The sequence below is a fragment of the Maylandia zebra genome, linkage group LG13 (assembly GCF_041146795.1).
Source record: "Maylandia zebra isolate NMK-2024a linkage group LG13, Mzebra_GT3a, whole genome shotgun sequence".
In the NCBI taxonomy this organism is placed as follows: domain Eukaryota; kingdom Metazoa; phylum Chordata; class Actinopteri; order Cichliformes; family Cichlidae; genus Maylandia; species Maylandia zebra.
In genome coordinates this window covers 21,071,668-21,093,629 of record NC_135179.1, presented here as the reverse complement: position 1 = coordinate 21,093,629, position 21,962 = coordinate 21,071,668, and the positions used below count along the sequence as shown (strand labels likewise).

At 38.8% G+C, this 21,962-nt stretch overlaps 2 protein-coding genes across 3 annotated transcripts; one reads left to right on the top strand and one right to left on the bottom strand.

Moving 5' to 3' along the window:
* Positions 1-289: 289 nt before the first annotated feature.
* Positions 290-16,934, bottom strand: fam135a (family with sequence similarity 135 member A). 2 transcript variants are annotated; one of them, XM_004555992.3, is made up of 21 exons: positions 16,636-16,934; positions 14,612-14,741; positions 12,300-12,379; positions 11,393-11,532; positions 10,307-10,377; positions 10,022-10,195; positions 9,624-9,750; positions 8,691-8,844; positions 8,040-8,117; positions 7,663-7,712; positions 7,044-7,202; positions 6,833-6,906; positions 6,523-6,677; positions 4,447-6,388; positions 4,158-4,318; positions 3,975-4,066; positions 3,797-3,894; positions 3,426-3,577; positions 3,156-3,266; positions 2,882-2,995; positions 290-1,426 (listed from the first exon to the last, which is right to left on the bottom strand). In XM_004555992.3, the coding sequence occupies exons 2-21, from the start codon at positions 14,686-14,688 to the stop codon at positions 1,221-1,223; spliced, it is 4,215 nt and encodes a 1,404-aa protein (XP_004556049.1). In that variant the 5' UTR covers positions 14,689-14,741; positions 16,636-16,934; the 3' UTR covers positions 290-1,220. The 2 variants fall into 2 exon arrangements, with proteins under 2 accessions (XP_004556049.1, XP_004556050.1); XM_004555993.3 differs by lacking the exon at positions 8,040-8,117.
* Positions 16,935-18,393: 1,459 nt separating this feature from the next.
* LOC143421807 (collagen alpha-1(IX) chain-like) lies at positions 18,394-21,962 on the top strand. Its single transcript, XM_076891750.1, has 6 exons — positions 18,394-18,490; positions 18,591-18,664; positions 19,698-19,784; positions 19,976-20,108; positions 20,444-20,840; positions 21,718-21,962. The coding sequence occupies exons 1-6, from the start codon at positions 18,474-18,476 to the stop codon at positions 21,913-21,915; spliced, it is 906 nt and encodes a 301-aa protein (XP_076747865.1). The 5' UTR covers positions 18,394-18,473; the 3' UTR covers positions 21,916-21,962.

The following is a 21,962-nucleotide window of genomic DNA, read 5'->3' as shown; positions in this document are numbered from 1 at the left end:
TCTATAGACACGTCAAACTGCGACGACACCGCCATCTGCAGGCTAATTGCTGGCACTGCATTGAATACGATCAATGAACACAATCGAAAAAGAACAAGTTGCACATAAAGGTTAAAATTAAAATAATATGCTACACAACCCTACTCTTAATCAAATTTAGCAGATAAGGATGTATTACTTACTGATTGACATTTCAGAGATTTTGCCTACATGCACCAAATGCTTAGGAGTGACAACGCTCCCAATTCCTGAAATGAACTCCAGAAAAAAAGACAAGTCGTATACATACTTCATAGTATGCATATTTAATGTTACATTATGATGATATATAAACAACTGTCCAAGAAACATTTCTCAGTTTCAACCAACATTTCCAGTTTAAACATAAATAATCACCAAATGATTAACCAAGTGCTTTCGATAAAAGGTTCATATTACCAACACGTGCGTTTCCTGAATCATGATCATTGCTTAAAACCCCGTAATCAAATGTCATGTTGTCGGCAAAGCTTTACGCTCCCAACGCCAGGCTGGGCAAATGTGCAGAATGCTGTAACTGTTAGAGACAGCATAAAGATTTCAACCAAAGCCAAGGCTGAGAAACAATCCTATTTCAAATGCAATCTTTGCCATTAAAAATGATGGAAAATTGTTGATAAAAAAAGTAACTTGTACAAATGACCATTTTCAGTACAAAAGCTTGTAAAATGTAGTTGTGGTGCAAATCAATGCAGTGTCTCTTAAATTTGGTGGAAAAAAAATCATTTGCAATGGTGAGGACAGTACGTGCAGAATTGACTTGGGTCAGCTCACCAAAACAGCCATTTCTTTTTTGTAGCAGCTACATTTCCAGTTCAGCATCTAAAATTAACTGAATAACTTGGAGTAAAACAATGTTTTAAGTAAAAACAAAGCACATAAATAACACTGAAAATATAGCATATGAGGAGGGGAAATAATTTAACCACCCCTCCAAAGAAAAAAAAAAGAAAAAAAGGAAGTAGTAGAAAAATAAAAATAACAAGATCCATAACCACTGATTCCAACATCATCAGACAGAAACCACAATTTTCCTTATATGAATGATAATTAAAAAAAGTTATATGCATTTAAAAACAAAGAGATAATCCAGATACTATAATCAGAATAAAATTTAGCTGCGTTGAGGTATACGCTCCACATTCCTCTTGTCCAGCCAAATGTCTGAATCTGTCGCAGTTCTACTGAAAGAACTTGAGGCCTGCAACAAGGAAGAACTTCTCCAGGAAGATCTCAGAGTCGAGGACGGCGATGTGAGCAGCCCGGCCGATAAGGGAGTTGGCTGTGTTGGGCAGGGCGTGAATGACATCATATCGCACTAGATTGCAGTCTTTGTTCTGAAGCACTGGCAGCAGCAAGTTTTCAATCATCTCAGCGTACACAGGACCTGGTGTAAGCAAGACCAAAGAGGTTGGTTATAGTCATTTACTTTTAAAAAGACAGGAGAATCATAGTGTAGAATCATACACTGCTCAAAAAAACCCAGGAAATAAACAACAACAACAACAACAAAAAAAAACAAACCCGGAACTTTTCAGATCACAATGGGGAAAAAAATCTTTCTGATATCTATACTGATATGGACCAGGTATTGTGAAAGGATGTCACATTATTCGATGTAAATGAAATCTGGGTTGAGTTCATGGACCCCCTGGAACTTAAACTAAAACAAACAAAACAAAACAATGCAGCAGACTAGTCTATTTGCCAGAATTTAATTAGAGCAACTCAAAAATGGTACTCAAGTAGTTTGTATTTCCCAATTATGTTGTTATTCATGTCTGGCAATGTCGAGTCGTGCTCCTATTAAGATGACAGATGATGTCCTGGGGGATCCTCTTCTAAAACTGGACCGGTGCATCCCTGAGCTCTTGGACAGTCTAAGGTGCAACCACGCAGCATCGGACATTCATCCCAGTGGCCTGCTTTAGGTATTTTGTAGGGCTCTGCCAGTGTTCATCCAGTTCCTCTTTGCACAAAGAAACAGATACAAATCCTGCTGATGGATTAAGGACCTTATAAGACCTTGTCCAGCTCTCCAAGAGTAGCCATTTCCTGGAATCTCCTCTATGCTCTCGAGACTGTGTTGGAAGAGACAGCAAACCTTCCGGCAATGGCACATATTGATGTACCTTATAAGAGGATTTGGACTAACATCTGTATCCTCATGCTACCAGTAGTGACACTGACCCTAACCAAACACAAAAAAAAAAAATGGTAGGAAAAAAAAAGTCAGAAAAGAAGAGGGAAAAAAATGTCTCTCCTCATCTTTAAAATTTAAAAACACTCCCTTTTAGGGGTTGTCTCATTGTTAGCCCTCTGGGGCACCTGTTAATTTGTTGTCAACACCAAAGCAGCTGAAACTGATTAACAACCCCCCCCCCCCGCTAGTTAGCTGACCAGATCAATATCAATGCCACAGAAGTTTAAGTGACTTGATGCTCTGATTAGTGTTCCTTTAATTTTTGAGCAGTGTATAGATTAGCATTAGTTTGCCAACATCAATTAGAAATCATAATTTATTCTTTATTTCTTTATGTACAAAAAAGACATAAAAGGAAAAAGGATGTAAAAAATTCTGAAAATGAGGAAGAAAGGAGAAATCATTTGAGAGAAAAAAAAGAAAAAAGGCCAAAAATAGTTTAGTCACTGTCTAAACACACAACCGGAACTGAAGGTCACACATTCGAGGGAAACTACACTACATGGTTGAACAATAAGTGTGCAGTGTAATTGTCTGAGCCTTTAAGTCTCAGCTTTTCAGGCTTTCTTACTTTTCTTCTGCATTTACCAGACATCTTGAACTTGCAAGTCACATAGCAAGGATCTAGTTTCAACCCACCTGTTTGTTTGTCCTTTAATGCAGTTTTGCACATTTCTATTCGAGCAGAATGATAGGGAACATAGCGATCCTGCAGTGACCCCACTAGCACCACATTCTTGAAAAACTGCAAACCTAGAAAGATGTATGAGTATAAGGTTTATATATATATATATATATATATATAAATCTGATCTTCCAAATATACAAGCGAAAACATCTGGTTTAAATTTAAAAAAATTAAATTAATTAAATTAAAAATTAATTTAAAGAGAAAAAAAAAAAAAAAGCTTACCAGATTTCTTGCTGAGCTTATAGAGGAAAGTTTGGCGAGGATCAGAGTGATCACGACATGTCAGCTGCAAAAGTGACCCAGACTTTTTCCACTTCTGCATGAACCAAAGGCCTAAAAACGAAGTTATATTAGTTATTTAACAGGATCCATCACTATGACAAAAGAGACAAAACACACACACAAAAATAAATAAACAGAAAACATCAGCTACCAATAAGCTGACTAAAATATGGAATCTCTGAAAATACAGTCAACTCTTCTGACGTTCACCTGTATTCACCAGAGCAGAGCTGTTGTATAGTGTCCCCAGGTGAGGCCCGGAAAGGGAAAGAAAAGTGTGTAGCTTGTTCAGGTAACATTTAAACCTGGGTCTGGTCAGCACTGAGCGGACTATGAGGTTTCCCAGCGAATGACCGACAAAGCTGCAAAGGATACATCGATAAAAAATAAAAAAATAAAAATGTAAAGACAGCAAACAACATTAAAATGGAACACTTTCACTGACATACTTTAACAGCATTAGACATGCTTTTGGAAATCAGTTAACTGAATCACCAACTTAAATCTAAGTTCAATAAAATACAAGCAATTTCTTAATAATTATGTTATGATATTAGATTTGGATTAACAGAATGCATTACCTTATCTTTGACACTGTAAGGTTGTATATCTGAATGTACTGGACTATTTCATCCAGCAGTCGGTCTGTCATTGACTCAAAGTCAGCAAAGGTGTCATTCTGCAGATAAAAATAGTATTAAATAAACAACGCAAAAAACCCCAAAAAAACATTTTCCAGGTTTATTTTCATATCTATACCTGATTCCTCTCCGACATTAGAAAGTCTATACGAGCACCAGGCAGTCCAAGCTCCAGGTAGGTCTTCACAAGTCTGAGGTCTGCACTGTTACCTGCAGCAATAAAGGGAACAAAATGCATCCATTAATTTTTTAATAAAAAAGCAAACTGATTTCAAAAGCAACTCTCAGAACTTTTTCTTACCATCCAGGCCATGGACACAGACTATGAGATGGATGCCTTCTTCACAGCTTTCATCTTCCTCCATGCTGAAATAGGGCACAGTGGATGCCAGCTCAGGCACCTCGCTGTACAAGAACCCAGGAAGCTTTAGCTGCTTCATTTCTTCCTTGGCCTTAATAAACCTGCACAAAAAAACCCCAAAAGCCACAGGTGGATGAATATTTATCTGTAACGTGTGAAATTTGACAAGTGTGTGCCTGAAGACATTAAGTGATATTTTAAAAAGAAAAAAGAAAAAAAGATGACTCACGCTTTCATCTGTGGTGTGGGTGCGCACTCATACCACTGCAAGCTTGAAGAAAGGGAAGTGGCTGAATAAGGAGGTCTTCCGAAGCTATATCCAACACTGCTGGCGGTTATGTTTGAGCAGATCGGAGCTTTTGATAAATCTTTTGTTTCATGGAGGTAGCCAATGCCAAGTTGTTCAAATGAAAGATTTGTCTCTTGAGCAGCTGCATCCCCAACCTGCTCATCATCAGCAACACCATTCACAAAAGCGTAGCCGTCACCTTCCTCATAGTAACCATTCTCTATCATCTCATGCTCCGTCTCATCCTCATCCTCCTCAACCTGTGGTCCTGCCTGAATTCCCAGTGTGATAGCAGATGTTTCTATAGGGCTGATCTCAGACACATCTGTGCTAGAGCATGAGCCGAAATAGTTTTCAACCATTCCACGTTTTACCAGGTCAGTGCTACTGGTGGTGGCAGAGTTACTGGAAGGGCAGGCTGTATGAGGTTCACTACGGGACTCCTTATATCCAGAGCTGGCTGCTTCCTGTAGTCCCAAGTCAGAAATACATATTAATTTGGGGTCTGTTTCCAAATCCAAAGAAGGCTTTCCAAGTTGGGAATCCCCTGTAACAGTGTCAGGTTTGCAGGCAGCATCAGGCCGTCCGCTGATATCTCCAGAAAAGACTAAACTCTGCTCCTGCACCAAGATGCTCGATTTCCTGCCACGGACTTCAGCTCCACTGGAGGCCCTAGAGGAGCCTTCACCTTCATCATCTGAAGGCAAGGAGTTGATGGAAGTGAGAGATGACTGGACTCCACTGACAGCGCTGATGCTTTCTGGGTACAGAATTTCTCCAGCCCCTCCAGGCTTCTGCACTGTGCTATGCTGAACAGGTCGTGGTGCAGAACTCTGGAGGGCCCTCTCAGGCTGTGGGGCCACAGCAACACCTGATTCCCCAACACATACGCCAGCACAGGTGTTTTGTCCTAGAACAAGCTGAGTGGCAAAGGAGCTGGGCTCACTTTCAATGCCTGAGTCTGAGAGGCGAGATGAAGCACTGGGGGCTCCTCCGTCTGTTAGTCGGATACAATCACTCTTTACCTGTACTGAGACTACACAGGACTGGCTGCGCTGCGCTGTCTCTTTACTTGGCCTTTCAAATACAGATTCCACAAAAGACTGTTGTGAGTAACAGAGGTCTGTCTGGGTAATCTCAGGAATATTACTGTTGACTCTTCCTTCAGCCTGACATGGTAGAGCCATTACTTTATCATGTTGGTATGGGTCCTTGTTACTTCCTTCCACCTCATTTTGTTTTAGTCCAGCAGACCATTGTGGCATCTTTTGGCCACTGTGGTCTTGTTTGTCTTTTGGAATCGGTTGGTTACATGTAGCAACAGCCCCAGTACCCGCCTGGGGATTACTCTGAGTGTCCAAGATTGTAGGATTTGTAAAAATACCTTTCTGACAAGCAGCATTAGTTACATTATTGTCCACAACAGCATCATCAGCACGGTTTCCAGAATGTACTGATGTGACAACAGAGTCGAAAACAGAACTGGCATTAGTCCTTAAATGACTAGTTGTGTCCCCCAGTAAAGTACCTTGTTCCTCAGCTTGGTTAAGGGCAACTTCCCCTTCTTTGTACTTTGAGCTGCTGGCACCATAGGGAGCTTTGAGGTTCTTATAGCCCACCAAAACCACAGAGTCTTTAGAGCCTTGTCTAATCAGCTTCTTAGAGTTTTCAGCCTTTGAATTTTTCTTCAGTTTGACTGACTTGCCTTTGGACTTAGGTGGTGGATCACAGTTGTCAGGCCAGGGGTTATCCACAGGGGCACATCGTGACTCAGGTATTGGGCTGGCTGCTGCACTGAGGTCCTTTGCATTAGGCTTGTCTGTTTTAGCAGAAGCTGAGCCAGTCCTTGTATTGTGCATGCCCAGCCAGGGTCCATCCCGATCTTCAAGAGTCAACCAAGTTAAACCAAAAAACAACAAAAAAAAGCCCCAAAAGGACACAAAACAAAAATATAAATATATTTAAAAATCAGAAACATACCTAATTAAACAAAATAATCAAAACAATTTTACTGACCTTCAGTGATAGAGTCCAGGTATCTATCCTCAAAGATGATTGGTAGTGAGCTAACATCACCATCCAGGTCAGCACATTCCACTGGAAGTGGAGGCAAAGACAAGAAGTAGCTGGAGCTTTTAACCGCATTAGTCATCTGTTGGTGACTGTGAGCACTGAAGGAGGGAGCAGAAAGAAAAAGAAAAAGAAAAGCAGACAACAACTCAAATAGAGAAAAGTTATAGTATGTCAGGCAAGTAAGTACTGGTCCAGGCCTGATAAAAGGAATGCTACATTTCACAATCAAGGCACGCATGCCAACTTGACTTACTGTAACTCCTGATATGCCAGTGCGGATTGTCTTGGATGTTCAAGACAAAAGAAAGCCTCAGCAAACCGCCTGACCTGTAATAACAGTATAAAATAAGAATTCAGTCTATACTGTGGAGGTAAGAGAATAGTTCTGGATCAAAACAGTAAAGATTATCACCACTAGCAGATATCTAGCAAAATGTTTAGTAGGTTTAAAAAGTTGAACTCACTCTTAGTGTATGATGCTCCACAGCTAGTATGGCTGCAACATGCTCCTGCAGGGACACAACCTCTAGGAATTGTCCCCAGAGAGCCATGAGCAGAGAGCAGAGTTGAGCCAGGTTCATATTAACTAGTTCTGCCAGCTCATCAGGTGACTCTGCTTTTTGCTATAAGTACAAACATACAAGTCAACCATCAGGGGGCTCAAGTTAGCAATAAACTAAAAGCAAGTTTCAAAATGTACAATCACAATATACTCAAAAAGCTCACAAAACGTACAAAACATGCTCTATTACTTTTAATGCAGAGAGGGCACAACTATCTGGGCCGGATTTGAGGGAGCAAACTGCAAAAGACTGGTTATCTGATCTACATAAATATGAAATACTTTCAGTTTCAAATGCTATTCAATCAACTCAGAAGCAACACAATGCCTGCTCACAAATGCCACAGACGCAATGGTATCTTAATAATTTGCTGACACACCTTGAGCCATTTGGTATAACAAAAGATTCCCATCCTACAGCAAATAAAGCTTTCTATGCAAACCCCCCCCCCAAAAAAAAAAAAAAACCCCACAAAAAAACAAAATACCCCACACACACAACAGAAATGAACAGGCCTTACCTTGACTTGTTCACATAACTCAGTCAGACGGGCCTCTAAGTCAAGTTGTTCTGAGGAAGCAAATTCAACAAGTTATTTAATCATACAGAAATCTTCTGACCTTGTAATCCGACCACATTAAGAAAGTTTTATCAGAGAAAAGTATAAGAAAGTATTTTTAAATGTGTTATGAAACTCTTCGTCCAAAGCCTGGTTATTAAGGTGGAAAGAAAGGATGAGTATACAGAAATTAAAAAGGTTACAATAGCTTATTTTGCTTCTAAAGAGTGGGTTATACAGAGGCCATGGTGTTTTCAACAAGGAGGAAAGTGAAGTGAAAAGAAAAAAAAAGCGGGAAAAAAGCAAGCGGAGTTGAGGTACAGTACTTTGGGACATACCTATGTAGACGTGCCTTTGACTTCGGGGATAGGGTCTTCTGAGTACTCGCTCATAAAGGACTTGCATGCTGGGCTTGGCTAGTAAAATTGCACATATAGTCATGTTTAACCTTTTTCATTATTTTTTCCCCTAGGATGGGTTACTATCTGCCAGTTGTGTGGATTGGGTTTCCCAAGCCATAATTACAACAGTGAGTTGTGTCTGGCTTTAATCTACTGGTTACCAGACTTCCCTACTGGAAGCAAGTGTTGTAAGTATAATGAACTAAGATCACCTGATTAGATCTCTAAAACAACTCAGTAAGCTGCTTGTGCAGTCAGTTTAAAGGGCTTAATGTGATAATGTGTAAGGATCAAGTGAAATGATATGGCCTCACAATAAATTTGGACACAGCAAACACAAAAGAAAAACAAAACAATGACAGTCCACTGATTGCAAAAACAATGATTAAGAAGCTATAAGTATTATATTTAATTGTGCGTAACTCTGAGAAAATGTTTTTTTTCCTCAGAGGCTATAAGTTTAAAAAGAGTGCAAAAATAAATATAAATTCTTATTTAATTAAGTCTTGTATTTAGGGATAATGCATTGCTTTACAGCTTGCAGTAACAACACTGTTGATGCTGATATTAATGCACAATGCTGCATACCTAATTCCATACGATGAGAGGAGGGCAGGTCCTTAGTAATGGAGGTGAAGTAACCAAAGAGGCCCTGGTAGGCTATTAGGAGATTGGAGCAAAGGTTATGGTGCAGAGTGAAGGCATGCTGCAGACACTGGTCAGATACCAAGAATGTCCTGCCCTGAGGAACAAAAATGGGAAAGAAAATGCTATAAAAAAAAACAAAAAAACAACAACTCTGTGAACATTATTATTACCTTAACATTGTAGATAATTCGCTCATTAGCCACTGCCAAAACAGAAACTCTTGGACATAGGGGGGAAAAAATATACATTTGTTGCCTCTATTTCAAGTTTTACTACTCAAAAAAGTGCCCATGAAGAGAATTTAGAGGCACCTGTTTTTAGGGTTGGTAGAGCATTTGACTGATGTATAACATCCTCAAAGAATTATTCTAGAAAGAAAATGATTTAAAAATGCCTCATTACTCTGGTGTTACAGTACCTCCACAGAGCACTATGAATCATAACAGATTATTCTGAGTTACTTCCAGGCATTTGTTTTCCTTATAATAGTTACTTTACAGTGGCTGCTGTACACCTTGTTGTCAAATGTGTCGATGGGTTATCCCCATGCTGCATATTAGTGGAGTGATGAGGGGAACTGCAAGTGTAGACTGATGTGTAGAGCTGTGAAATTCACCACTGTGTCAACATAATAATCAAAGTCTACATTTTCTTCCTTATAAGAATATAACTAGGGTTCCACAACATATTGCACACTGAGTACTAGATTGCAGTCATTTTTTACTTCACTTAATGCAGTCTTTGTACTATTTGTGGAACAACACAATACAAAAAAAAGGCATCTTTTAGATCAACTCTGAGGTGCACAATCATCTACAAATAAAGCAAATATTTCCAGATACATTTGGTTTGCTATAAGACAAGACCACTTACATCTGGCGATACTTGCTTGACATAAGTGCTGCCAAACACGACATTCTCCAGAGGTGGGATGACTGAGTCTTTGCTCTGTGCTGGAGCATTGCGGTTAAGCCATGTAGATTTGACGGGTCGAGGTAAACTAGGAAAAGAGACGCTGAAGTCAAACTCATGCAGTCACCACAAGATTTTAGTAAGCTTTTGACTACTTTATATTTAATTCTAACCCAAAGTCATAAGTTATCTTAACTGCTTCAAACAGACAATCTTGTGGCATGTTTAAAAACAATTTTAAAAAGGCATTATGTTGAAGTTTGCTGCATACAGCAAAGCCAAATGACATCATAAAATCATGTAAGAGCTTCAAGAGCTGTGCTTGAATTTTCAGTAAGGTAAATCACCCCTTGTCTGACCTGATAAGGGGCTGATGTAGTGCCACAAGGGAGGCATGGATGGCTACCGAGATGACAGACAGGTGGAAGTAGTCAAACATGACATTGATGTGTTGGTGGATGCCTCGCTGAAGGCTAAAGTGCAAACGAAGTGTGCGACCACTGATATTCTGTAGAGAGTTTGGATCATCTGGCCTGCATAAATTATATAATAAAGAACCTTAGAAGTGCCTTATTTGCATAAGAGATGCAAATGTCAAAATTATAAAACACTGTATAATGCACACGAAATATTTCAACACCTACGTGTAATCACCATCTGTGAAATATAAATCCAAGAAGAGCTGGAAATCCATATCATTGAGGGACTCTTCTACCTGAAGAGAATGAAAAACAGTAATTGGTGGTTAAATAGTGAACTTCAAAGCCTGCGTGCAAAAAGCAACATGTGCCGGGCTGATTTGAAGCTACCAAGATGTTTTTTTGTAATTTGATGGTATCAACTCTAATAAGTCTAATACATTTTGAAACCGTTTGTTTGTTTGACCTATGCCCCAAGAGCACACCAGGTGTCAAAACAGTTTCTGCTGTTCTAACAGAATGCACTAAACTCCACATATCTGTTTATTCACTGGAAAAGCAAAGTGGCACAAATAAGTTAGAAGCAATTTCAGAGAAGACATTCATTCTGACAGCTGCACTGCTTTGGGTGAGTAAGAAAGAAAAATCTCTTTGTCTCCATTTCTGTGATATTCTGCAGACGCATCATGCTCATACTGTACTGCTTTTGGCTGAAGGCAGCATCTGGACTTCCAAATTGTGCTCCTGTGTCTGAAGGAGGAATTACCCAGCATTTCTACCAAAAACATGTTCCACACTAACTCTTTAGATTTTACTTTATAGTTAGGACAATGAGTCTATGATTCCTAATATGACAAAAATGTTTTTGCCCGTTAAGACAATTTCTTTAATATAAATGCATATTAAATTAACAAGACAAAATTGACAAAATTTGTTAAAAATGTTTTATTACAACCTCTTTGCATGTTTGTTGCACATTTATTTTGATTTTCCTCTCTGCAGGGAGGGAAAAAAAGAAGAAAGAAATCTTACTCAACATCCACATTTCAGCTGCTTTTTTTCCCCCTTTCCTGAAACACAGAATAGGGAAGCGCAACTCCAGATGGTAGATGTTTGTATGGAGGACTCGCTCTCAGTTTCATAAACCACAGACACAACAGTATCCGATACAGAAAAACAAGAAACCTTTAACGCCGACTATATTTAGCTGTGCAACAGCCGGTTCTGCTTCATGTGACGTATTGGCAAATACACTGTAATAAATAAATGCCTTGTATAAGTAAAAACAACATATTTATTTTCTAAACGTACCCTCTTTTCATCAAGCAGCATCATCACTTTGAAGAGCAGGACATCATTGACAACAACCTCTTCATTTTTATACAGGATCTGGAACGTTTTGCTGCAGATGACGTCATCTTGGACTGATGCAGGAAACGCCAGATCAGAGCCTAGACAAAACTATGATGATTAATTGCGGGTCCATGAAAAATTATCATTAAAGAATTATAACCTATCCTGCCCTAACATTACTATTTCTAAAGATAATAGTGTTTCTATTATCGTTAGAAACACTAACACCATGCATGTAATGGTATCTCTACAATCTACATTGTAAATTATGTCACAAGATATATCTTATGTCTGTAGTTGCAGTGGCAGATTTGGTCCTAACAACAATTTTACAAAATAAAGATAAAACTGAAATCAAAACACCTATCCCCTACCGAGGACCCTATATGTCTGACACAAATGTTTTGTATTAAACAACAGTTACATTTTCTAAGGCAGATAAACAAAACCTTAGATAAACACTGAGAATAAAAATGGTATAACATACACCAAGTCTACCTGACTTTTTAGCAAAAGTTAATCAACATCACCTATACAGTTACAGGTATAAATCGAGCCCTCTGATATGAAAATTAGCCATGTACTACTTAATGCATACTGCAGGCTACCAAAGCCTTATTTACTGGCTTTAATTAGGAAAAATCTGAGAACAGTCACTGCTTCGGGTTTACCAATATTAATGCAACTTTTGAATACATATTTTAGTTACTATATCAAATTAGGCAAATGTATTAATAAAATATTGCCTTTTCATGACAGAGACATTACAGACCACATTTTGCTTCCCAATCAATCACACTTTGTCTTTAGTATTCTGCATGATGTTATCATTCATCATTTACATACCACATTTTAAAGAACTTACCTCCTGGGTGAAGTAGACTGGCCTCAACCTTGTGTGGGACGCGGGGTGGCACCTTAAGACTGGCACGCAGCTGGTAGAACCTGTAAATACATAGAAATCTTTTACCTCTTTCCCTGATAAAGATGACATTTGACAACCTCCCCTGCACACGACAAGTTTTGATAGCCTTGCTGCACAGGCAGAGACCACCTTCATTAACGTCTGATGAACACCCAGACATTTTATTCTATAAGCAGGCCGGAAATATAACAACGACTGCTCAGTTCAGCAAAAACGATTCAGGTTTTTAAACCTTTAAAAGCCCACTAGTAGTAAAGAGCTAAAATGAAGACATCCATGAAAGACAGCTCTACGTGCTTGGTGAACATTATTAGACACGCTGTAAAAGGGGAACAAACCGCACAGGTTAGCTACAAGTGCTTCAACTTGTAAAAGGACACTTCACCTCTAATAAATGAATAATGAGCACTTTCTTTTGCAGTCACTCATGTAGTAAACCTAGGCTCTTAAAGCACTGATGAGTCAGGAGCTTTGGGCAGGAGTTTTATCTCAGCACTGGGACATATCATTACAGTGCTGTTATAAAAAATAATTTCCAGATGTTAAAGATCAAAACTGCAGCTTAAAAAACACAAGTCACTTTTCTTCCTTCCTTATGCTTCCATTAAACGTTGCACAGCGCTGGACGTGTACAAAAAGAAAAGAATGTCTGCATGGGGTGTATTATTCCAAACTGGCAGGATGACGGAAACTTTGGACACCATCCTGCCCAGAGCCACGAGGAATTGTATTAGGGACCAGGAAGTAACAGCTCAAGTCAAAGGGGAAAGTTGGACTGAAGCTTCCAAATGAAGACAATAAAAGCCAGTAAGTGGTTTATTTAGAGCAATATGTGCTATGCTGCTAAGTGAGCTCAGCCCATAAAAATGATAAATGTATCTCTTAAATCTGACATGATGACCTCAAGCTCTGCCTTTACATTACTACTTAGATCCAGTCTGGCACATACATAGTATGCTGTAGTTAAAACAATATATTCAACCAAAAATATACAATCACCAATTTCTAGAGACACCAAATATTGGTATTTTAATAAATACATTAAAATACTTTGGGGATATTATGAATAAGAGGGCTCATCTAATGCACCACCATCCCGACATAACTTTAAACTGGGAAAAAAAAAATCCTCCAACACTGGACACAAAGCTTGACGAAGCTACGTCCTAATTCAGAGCAAGCAGTGGCGCAGTCACACGAGTAATAATAGGACAGCAATCCCCTTGAATGCCCCCCCAAAAAAGTGGCTGCCTGGTTATTGATTCTTTTCCCCTCCACATTTTGTGCCAGATTAATAAGTAACATATGTTACTGAAATACTCATAGTATAATCACGTATACTGTGACTTTGCATAACTGTAAAATGTTAAAGTTGTAATAATATCATATTGTGGGGCGATTCCCACCTCTAATTAATTTGGTTTCTAAAATTATCACCAAATACAGCCAAGTAGCCGACCTGTGCCAGATCAAATGTTATTCTGCTGTACCACAGTCAGCTATCTTTTACAAAATTTAAGCACATTTGCAAAAACAACTTTATCTGTTTTTGTTTATTCAAGTTATTTTTGATTGTTATTCACAGCATGCTATATTTAGGCATCCTAAAGCATCAATGCTCATGCTTCAATTAACGGTAGATCATTTAACTATTTTACCACGCCAGCGGAAATATGATAATCAAGATGCAAATTCAAATTTAATGAGTCAGAAAAGAGGAACTCCTCCATATTTGTATTCACATGGTATACTTCACTGCATGACTTCAAAAGTTACTCAACTTCTTTACTGAGTACTTTTTACAAACTGTAAAAATTACAGTTTAAATACATTTACAGTATGGTCTTTATCTCCATTATCACTGTGGTGTAATAACAACAATTATCAAAACAAAGCGGTAGATTTACATATCTGAAAAAGTATAGTCAAGTACTGATTTGCATATTCTGTACTGTCTGTACAAGAGCATTTGTGAGTGCCCTGAAGGTCTGAACAACATTGCCAAGTGTCCTACATTGGCTGGGACACTCAGAGAACACTTCCTGATCCTCTCTAATGCAAACTGCAAGACAAAGCTTGTTCGGGTTTCTTCAAAAACATTCCAGCACAGTTGAACAATATTTAGCATAGCACATTGTAAAAGTAGATAAATATATTCTGGGGAAATCCATGTCATGGATAAAATCCATCTTAGACTCATGCCAGGAAGAAAACATGGAATTACTTTTCCCAAACACTCAGACAAAACTCACCCTCTCTGGAACAGGTCCACATTGTAAAACTTGTGGAGCTCCACAGAGAACTCCACTGTGGCCTGGACTTCAGTCATCTTGGTCTCTACAGGCAGAGGTGCCTTACATCATCTGGGATACACCTGTAGGCCTGCAGGCAAAAGTAATCAAATTAGTCATTTCAGTTCCAGCAATCAGGTTATTGCAAAACCTTTACACTTGAAAATGCAGTATTTAAACTGAGTTAAACTGAATGAGAACTTCTAAAAAGCTGTAAAACGACTCACCTAGGTTTACAAAAAGAAACCCAAGGTCAAATCAGTTAAAAGAAAACATCACCAGCAGTCACAAGAGTGAGTTTAAGAATATATAACAGTTGGGTTCATTTTTAGAGAAGTTATTAGGGCATAAGGTCTAAATTTGGCACACGAGGCATGCCGTCCTCTGGGCCTAATTAGTTAACAGCCCATAACAATTATAGAATTGATATGACAGGATAAGAGAAAATACTATTAATAACATTGCACAAAATAGCCCTGAAATACAATATTACCAAATGGTAGTGTTAGAAATACACACAGACCTACTTTAGACCTTATGTAAGACAAGGGTGTATAGTATTTCTGGCCGTAGCCGAGACAAAATAAAGCTGGCAAAAACAATCATGCAGACGCTTGCTAAATTAGTCATATATTAAATTAATAAATCATCCACTGGGAGATATAATAGCTGTTCATGCCAGTGAAAAGAAATGAGCTACAAAAGACCACCATGAACTTGATCGGGTTAACACAGATGCCTGACAAGATCCAAGGTTAATATCCCTTTCTGAATTCTGTTGCTTTAAAAACACAAAACAACAACAAAAAAAACCCTCCTGCAAATTAACTGGGCACAACACAGAGGACATACAAGGACACCGTCGGGTAAATTTGCCTTTGTGGTCATGTTTGTTTTGGGTATCAATTCCCTTTGCAAGCCTAGCATAAATACTTTATGGTCATACTGAGTTTGCAAGTCAACTGATTAACTAGTTTGTATGAATCGAGCAGCCAAATGCAATTCATACCAGACTAAATTAGATCAAATCAGTGACTGCAGCTTTTGTTAAGCTTTTGGTAACTAAGCTGCAAGACCTATAATAATGTGATGGAAAACTTGACATCGTTACCCTGTCAAACAGTTCCCCGCTGTGTAAATGTTTCAGTACACTTTGATAACATTATGGATTTATGATGCACTGAAAGTTTGGTATTGAGATTGTAGCAGCAACTGGTCTATCAGGTTTAGTCTTTAGACAAAAGCCCATCTCCGACAAGGTATGTAAGCAAAAGTTATATACGTGGAGAATACAAAAGATTAAGTAAGGCGTTGACCGAAATCCTGAAGCATTGCTGTCAATACACCAAACAACCTGCCAGTGCGAGCTGTATCCACTGAAACGTTTGTTCAAACGTAACAATAACACAAAACTGTCACAAAAAACACACCACCAAAACAAAATTACATATTTCCCCGACCAACAACCCGGCGATTGGTGATAAGACGATGTCTCCGGCACTTAAGAAAATGTAAGACACCTCAGGGAAAGTAAAATCTAAACATCTAGTTCTGTTAAAATATACATGACAAGGCCTTAAGACGTCGGTCGGCTCGATGGTTTCTTCTAGAGCCAACAGCTAAAACCCCAAACCAATACAGACAAGGAAATAAACAGCTGTTTAAGTTGTAACTTAGCTTTAGGATTTAGATGCTATAACTAGAAGGAGTGAGGCAGCAAAGGTCTCTAGCTGAAGGGTAGAATCTTTGCAAGGATTTCATTTCGGTTACAGGTGGGAAGCTAACAAAACATATTTCCCCCCAAAAGGATCAGAAAATGTTAGGAAAAAAATCGGCAAAGACAATACACTTTAACAGACCACCCCCCTGAAAACAGTCTCCCTTGACAGTGCCTTAGCTAACGGTAACACTTAGCAGGGCTAGCCACCCACTGAACAGTTGCCACCGGGTAACATTAGCTGCGCAGTCAAGCTAACGCTACTCACCATTTCGCTGGGAAGCTAACATTAGCCGGCTAACCAACGTTAGCTCAAATTTCAGTCCTCTCGCCGTCCTCTCACAGTGAAGTGCGGACTGAAAACAATGCCCCGCTGACTGGTTCTCCTCCCGGCCCGGTCAGCTTCATAGAAAAATTGGCGTTAGAATGTTACACAGCGTCACTCGTCCATGTAGTTATGTCTGTGAGCAGTGTTTGCTAAGCAGGGAGCTAACTGTGCTCAATCTGAAGAGCTGACAGCAGACGCTGCTCTAGCTGTACGCCTCTCAACTGCGCGTAGCTGCACATACCGGAGACGCAGCTGACATGCAAAACTACTACCGTTAAATGGAACATCGCAAAGTTCAACAAGCACACAATAATAATAATTAAAATAAGAAGAAAAAAAAGGTTTTTTTTTCTCCAAAGACGTATGTTTATTTATGTTGTAAAACTTTTGCATAACACTGTCACTTTTTTAAGGCATAATCCAGCCTGTTCATTGTTCTTGTGACATCCAATTCACTTACTCAGTTTAATTTACTTTCATTTAATTCATTTTATTTTTGATAGCCAATGTCACAAATAGAGGTGCAGACATAAAAGCATTTTAGGAAATGTGGTCAGTTACATGTACAAAAATAAATTTAAACAAACCATCCGAAATACATACATACATAAACAACCCCACACACAGACTTAAATATAATACAGAGGTAAAGGAAATAATTCATATATAAAATCCCTTGAAACACCAAATGCCAGTGTGATTAAAAAGATATGCGTCTGTGTCTGCAAGAATACCAAACATGGCTGGACTCTGTAGGTACAGGTGGTATTATTAAGTGGAAGCACTAGTTCGATGTCGAAGAAGATTTTTTGCTCCTTAGATTCAATAAAAAGTCCAGATAAGGTTGAGTCTAAAGGTCTCTGACATGATTTATGTATGCATTTGTTTAATTTATTTATCTCTTCTTCTCAGTAAGCATGGACTCTGAGAAGCAGAAACTGAGAAGAAGAAACTCGGACTCTTACCTTCCAAAAAGATCACATCACTGCTCTGGTCTGATCACCAAGCCCAGATCTAATCTAACTCATCAGTGTAGAGTTCACTTAATATATATCACTTCAAGAAGTTTTTTTTAAAATGACACAACAGAAGGAGGAAATGTGGGGGAGACGCACAAATTCACAATCAACAGTTTCATTTCTTATTCATAATCACTGGTAATCTTGAAAAAAAAAAAGGGTCCAGTTTCTTAGAAATCCACACAAGACATTTCTTAGGCTCTGGGTGTTATGACTACTGTGAAAAATGCAAGTCCTGCACTTTATTGCCTTCTTCTAAGAACAAACACAGCTTGAATACTTCCCTGGTCAGAGTCTCTTGATTTTCACTTTGGACTGTACTGGAAACAATGTCGTCTGAATACCATGCAGCCACAGAGATCACAAAGAATGCAGTCCCAAAAGTTCAGGGGAAATTATGTCACCACAGGGTAACATGATCTTTTTCATAGTCAACTACATTTTATTTAGCATACACAATGACGCTCATAGAATTACAAATGGGTTACAATACAGAGGTTATATATGCCTGAAGTAACATTAAAGGCCTAAAATAAAATCCAAGGTGGGTGCAAGAGAACGGTGAAGTTGACACTGCAGAGACTGTTGACTCACTCCTGCAAATAAATAACAAAAGCCAAGCTTATAAGAGACCTCTCACTGAGACCCGAAGCTATTTACTTCTGCTGACCGAGCAACACTTCAGCGTTTTTTGGGTTTTTTTTGCTCACTACTGGAAGAAAATCAGAAAATAAATCCTGCAGCAGGTAATTTTTTTAAATGGGTGGAATCGAAAGGTAAACTTTTTACTTAATTACAACAGCAAGAATAATACGAGTTGTGTCTGGCTGTGCTGTCAGAAACCTGAACCAAGGATTTCTTCTGATTAACTTCCAGAAATATCCTGCTCTATTCATTGTGCTGCTGCTATGTGATCCCACTGTGCCTCTGCACTGGACTTCATTCCCAGAGTAAGTAATCTTCTGAGCTGTATGGTGCAATTGCTGACAAATCAATGACACATGAAGCTGGCATTTCATTAAAAAAAAAAAAAACAGGAACAAAGTAACAAGATTACCAGAGCAGTGCATCCCCTCAAATATGAGTCATGTTCGGTATCTGTCAACCGCAGCATACTACACATATTAATCATTAGTTTGTGCTTGTGGCAGCTGTTCTTCTTTGCTGAAACTGTTTCTTTGAGATGCATGATCTTCTTAACATGTTAAATAATTGTCACATTTTTGTTACTCTAAACAGTGTGGTCTGAGTTTATAGTGCTCTTTTCTATAGCCAAAAGACTTGGACACCCGCATTTATTTTTATAAGTATCAGTAAATCAATAAATCGACATGTATTGACTTAGGCACTTACTTCACGACCTTCTTTCCCATTAGGTTTACACTATTTGTTTTCCTTCCTCTCTCCATATGTCTTCCCTCTTTACCGCATCCTGTTCTTATCTATATTTTATTACATATATCCAGCATATGGGTATGTGTAGAAGCACTAACATCACTTGATTAGGAGCTTTTTTTTGTGCAAGTACATATAAATGTAGATTCAAATGTTCACTGAATTCTCAAAGTATATTAAATTGCCAAATATATATATAAGTGTAACGCTACAGCATCAACCCAGAGTTATACATCTGGGGGGAGTGAGGTGTTTTATGCAATGCTGAGACTCATGTTGGCAAACAGAAAAAGGAAAGATCCTCTTCACGCTCGAGGAAAACCTTAAACTTTCTGCACAGATGTGTAAAAACAGGCAAATCTAGAACTGAAGTGTTAAAGAGAATATGGCAAACAGCCAGAGATAGTCTAATATTTATTCAAGGCACTGGTGCTGCTTTCCAAACACTGAGCTTTTATTCCCTTCTACAAAACACACACACACACACACACACACACACACACACACACACACACACACACACACACACACACACACACACACACACACACACACGCCCTTTGACTACTTTCTCTTTCCTTCTTGCAGCTGTGAGATTTTCATCTCAAGTTGGTATTCATTTGGAGCAGCAGTCCATGTGCCCTCAGATCAGCATTGGGGAGGATCATTTCCCAGGTGGACTCAAAATATAATACAGATGAAGTAATGTTATTGTGAAAAGAAAAAAGAGTGTATAATGAGAATGACCCCAACATTTTCTCTGTAAATAGACATTAAAGGAACACTTAAACAGCACATAAACAATAAGGACTATTGTATTGTAAGCCGTATAAGATGTATATTTAACCACTTATGTGTCCTTTCAGGATTTTATATCATGTCACAGTTCCACATTGCTGAGTTGGCAAGAAGGGGCACTGTGAAAAAGGTGGCTGGACCATCTTCTCAGAATGTTGCTTATCAAATAGGCCCAGCATTCAACTTCAGAATCAACACAAGGTGAGGTGCTGTGCTTTGAAATGTGTGAGTGAACACCGACACCTAGTGGTTTGTCTGGTTTAATGCCGTTTACCCTGTCCATGGTCCTGACCGTCAAAGGCGCGATTACCTGCTCCACCCCTTTCCTTTTGTGACCCATCTTTAACTTCCACACAAATCACACACAGAATAAAACCTTCGTGTTGCAAGAGATGTCAATAGGTTTCATTTTATAACAGAGTCATTAATAACAGTCTAAAAAATCAAGAAAGTTCATACATTCTGATCGATCCGCTGACTTTTAATTGAAAAAAAAAATCTGAGGGTTTAATAACTGTGCACCCTTTATGCTGCAGATCAGCCTATCCGCTTGGATTGCCGGAGGAGTTTGCATTTTTGACAGTGCTGCGCATGAGTGGCAGCACCGTAAATCAAAACTGGAATATCTGGCAAATGCAAGATGTGAACGGCGACGAGCAGATGGCCGTCAGGCTCAACGGGGAATCCAAGTCGTTGGAGTTTACTTTCACAGCGCTAAACGGAGGGAGGCAGACTGTCGTTTTCAGCCCACTGGGGTTTCTTTTCAATGACCAGTGGCACAGAGTGTTCCTGGAAATCAGCAGGGACTCTGTGGCCCTTTTCGTGGACTGTGTCCTGATCGATTCTCAGGATATTCCACCCAGACTAGAAGTCAGCCTTAATGGCTTCACGTTAATAGGAAAGCTCAAGGATAACCCGGTGGTAGCAGTTCCGGTATGTCTCTTTTAGGACTAAATTTAGTACTAAAGTTGATGGAATTCGCCCACTTTCAGACCCATATATAGTAGGGAACTATACTTTAGGATTTAACACCATAATTGGTCTTAGATTATTTCATTACAGATCATTTCCTTTTCTTTCTTTCTTTCTTTCTTTCTTTCTTTCTTTCTTTCTTTCTTTCTTTCTTTCTTTCTTTCTTTCTTTCTTTCTTGTTACTGTGGGCTATGCTTCAAGCTACACAAAATATAGTATGGATGATTGTAAGGCACATAAAAGACACACTTCCCTGATACATAATGACTTTTCATTATTTATAATAGAAAAATAGAATTCATTATTAAAGCCTAAGGACTGTTTTGATTGACCACCCACGTGACCCCAGGCCTACACTTTTTCAAATGTCTTCATTCTGATGTACAAATCTTTTGCGTTTATTCCCATAAACTTCAATATAGTGACATTACAACTTAAATATTTTTCAAGTGATTGCAGCGCCAAAGCTTTTACTATGAAAACAACCCCCAAACAGTCTTTTATTTATATGCACAGGAGTTCTTCCTTCCGGGCGCCCGTTAGCAAGGTTTTCCAACATCCTGTTTGGTAGTCTGTGGTCTCCTCATCCAAACTTTACTGATTATTATTATTATTATTATTATTATTATTATTAATTGTTTATGTTATGATACGCTCCCTGTCCATAAGCATGAACTTATTCGATAGTTTTAGTTTTTTGGTTTTATTCTTTAAATATTTTTTTTGTCTTATCCTAACTGACGATATATTATTAAAGGGCCTAACCTTTGGGACACAGACTGTACTGTACTTTCACGGTATTGTGCTAATTAACAGTATTTTTTTCCTATTTCTCTAGGTTGAACTGCAGTCAATGCTAATTCACTGCGATGTGACTCGAGCCCGGAAGGAGGAATGTTATGACCTCCCAGGCGGGGCATCGGTAAGAATGATCAGTTGTAATGAAGAGGGGGGAATGGGCCAAAACAACGTCCAGGATTTGCGCTTCACAGAACAAGTTGCTGACCACGATGATCTCTTTGTGTCTTTAATTTAATTTAATTTTTTCATTCTTATATAAAGATAAACGGTAATGTTGCCTCC

Coding starts and splice junctions, on each gene's coding strand:
- LOC143421807 (XM_076891750.1), top strand. Junction 19,785..19,975: donor TGGGGAGGATCATTTCCCAG/GTGGACTCAAAA, acceptor GTGTCCTTTCAG/GATTTTATATCATGTCACAG. Junction 20,109..20,443: donor AACTTCAGAATCAACACAAG/GTGAGGTGCTGT, acceptor TTTATGCTGCAG/ATCAGCCTATCCGCTTGGAT.
- fam135a (XM_004555992.3), bottom strand. CDS start 14,688: ATGACTGAAGTCCAGGCCACAGTGGAGTTCTCTGTGGAGCTCCACAAG. Junction 8,845..9,623: donor TCAAGCAAGTATCGCCAGAT/GTAAGTGGTCTT, acceptor TTTGTTCCTCAG/GGCAGGACATTCTTGGTATC. Junction 7,713..8,039: donor TCAAAGGCACGTCTACATAG/GTATGTCCCAAA, acceptor TTGCTTCCTCAG/AACAACTTGACTTAGAGGCC.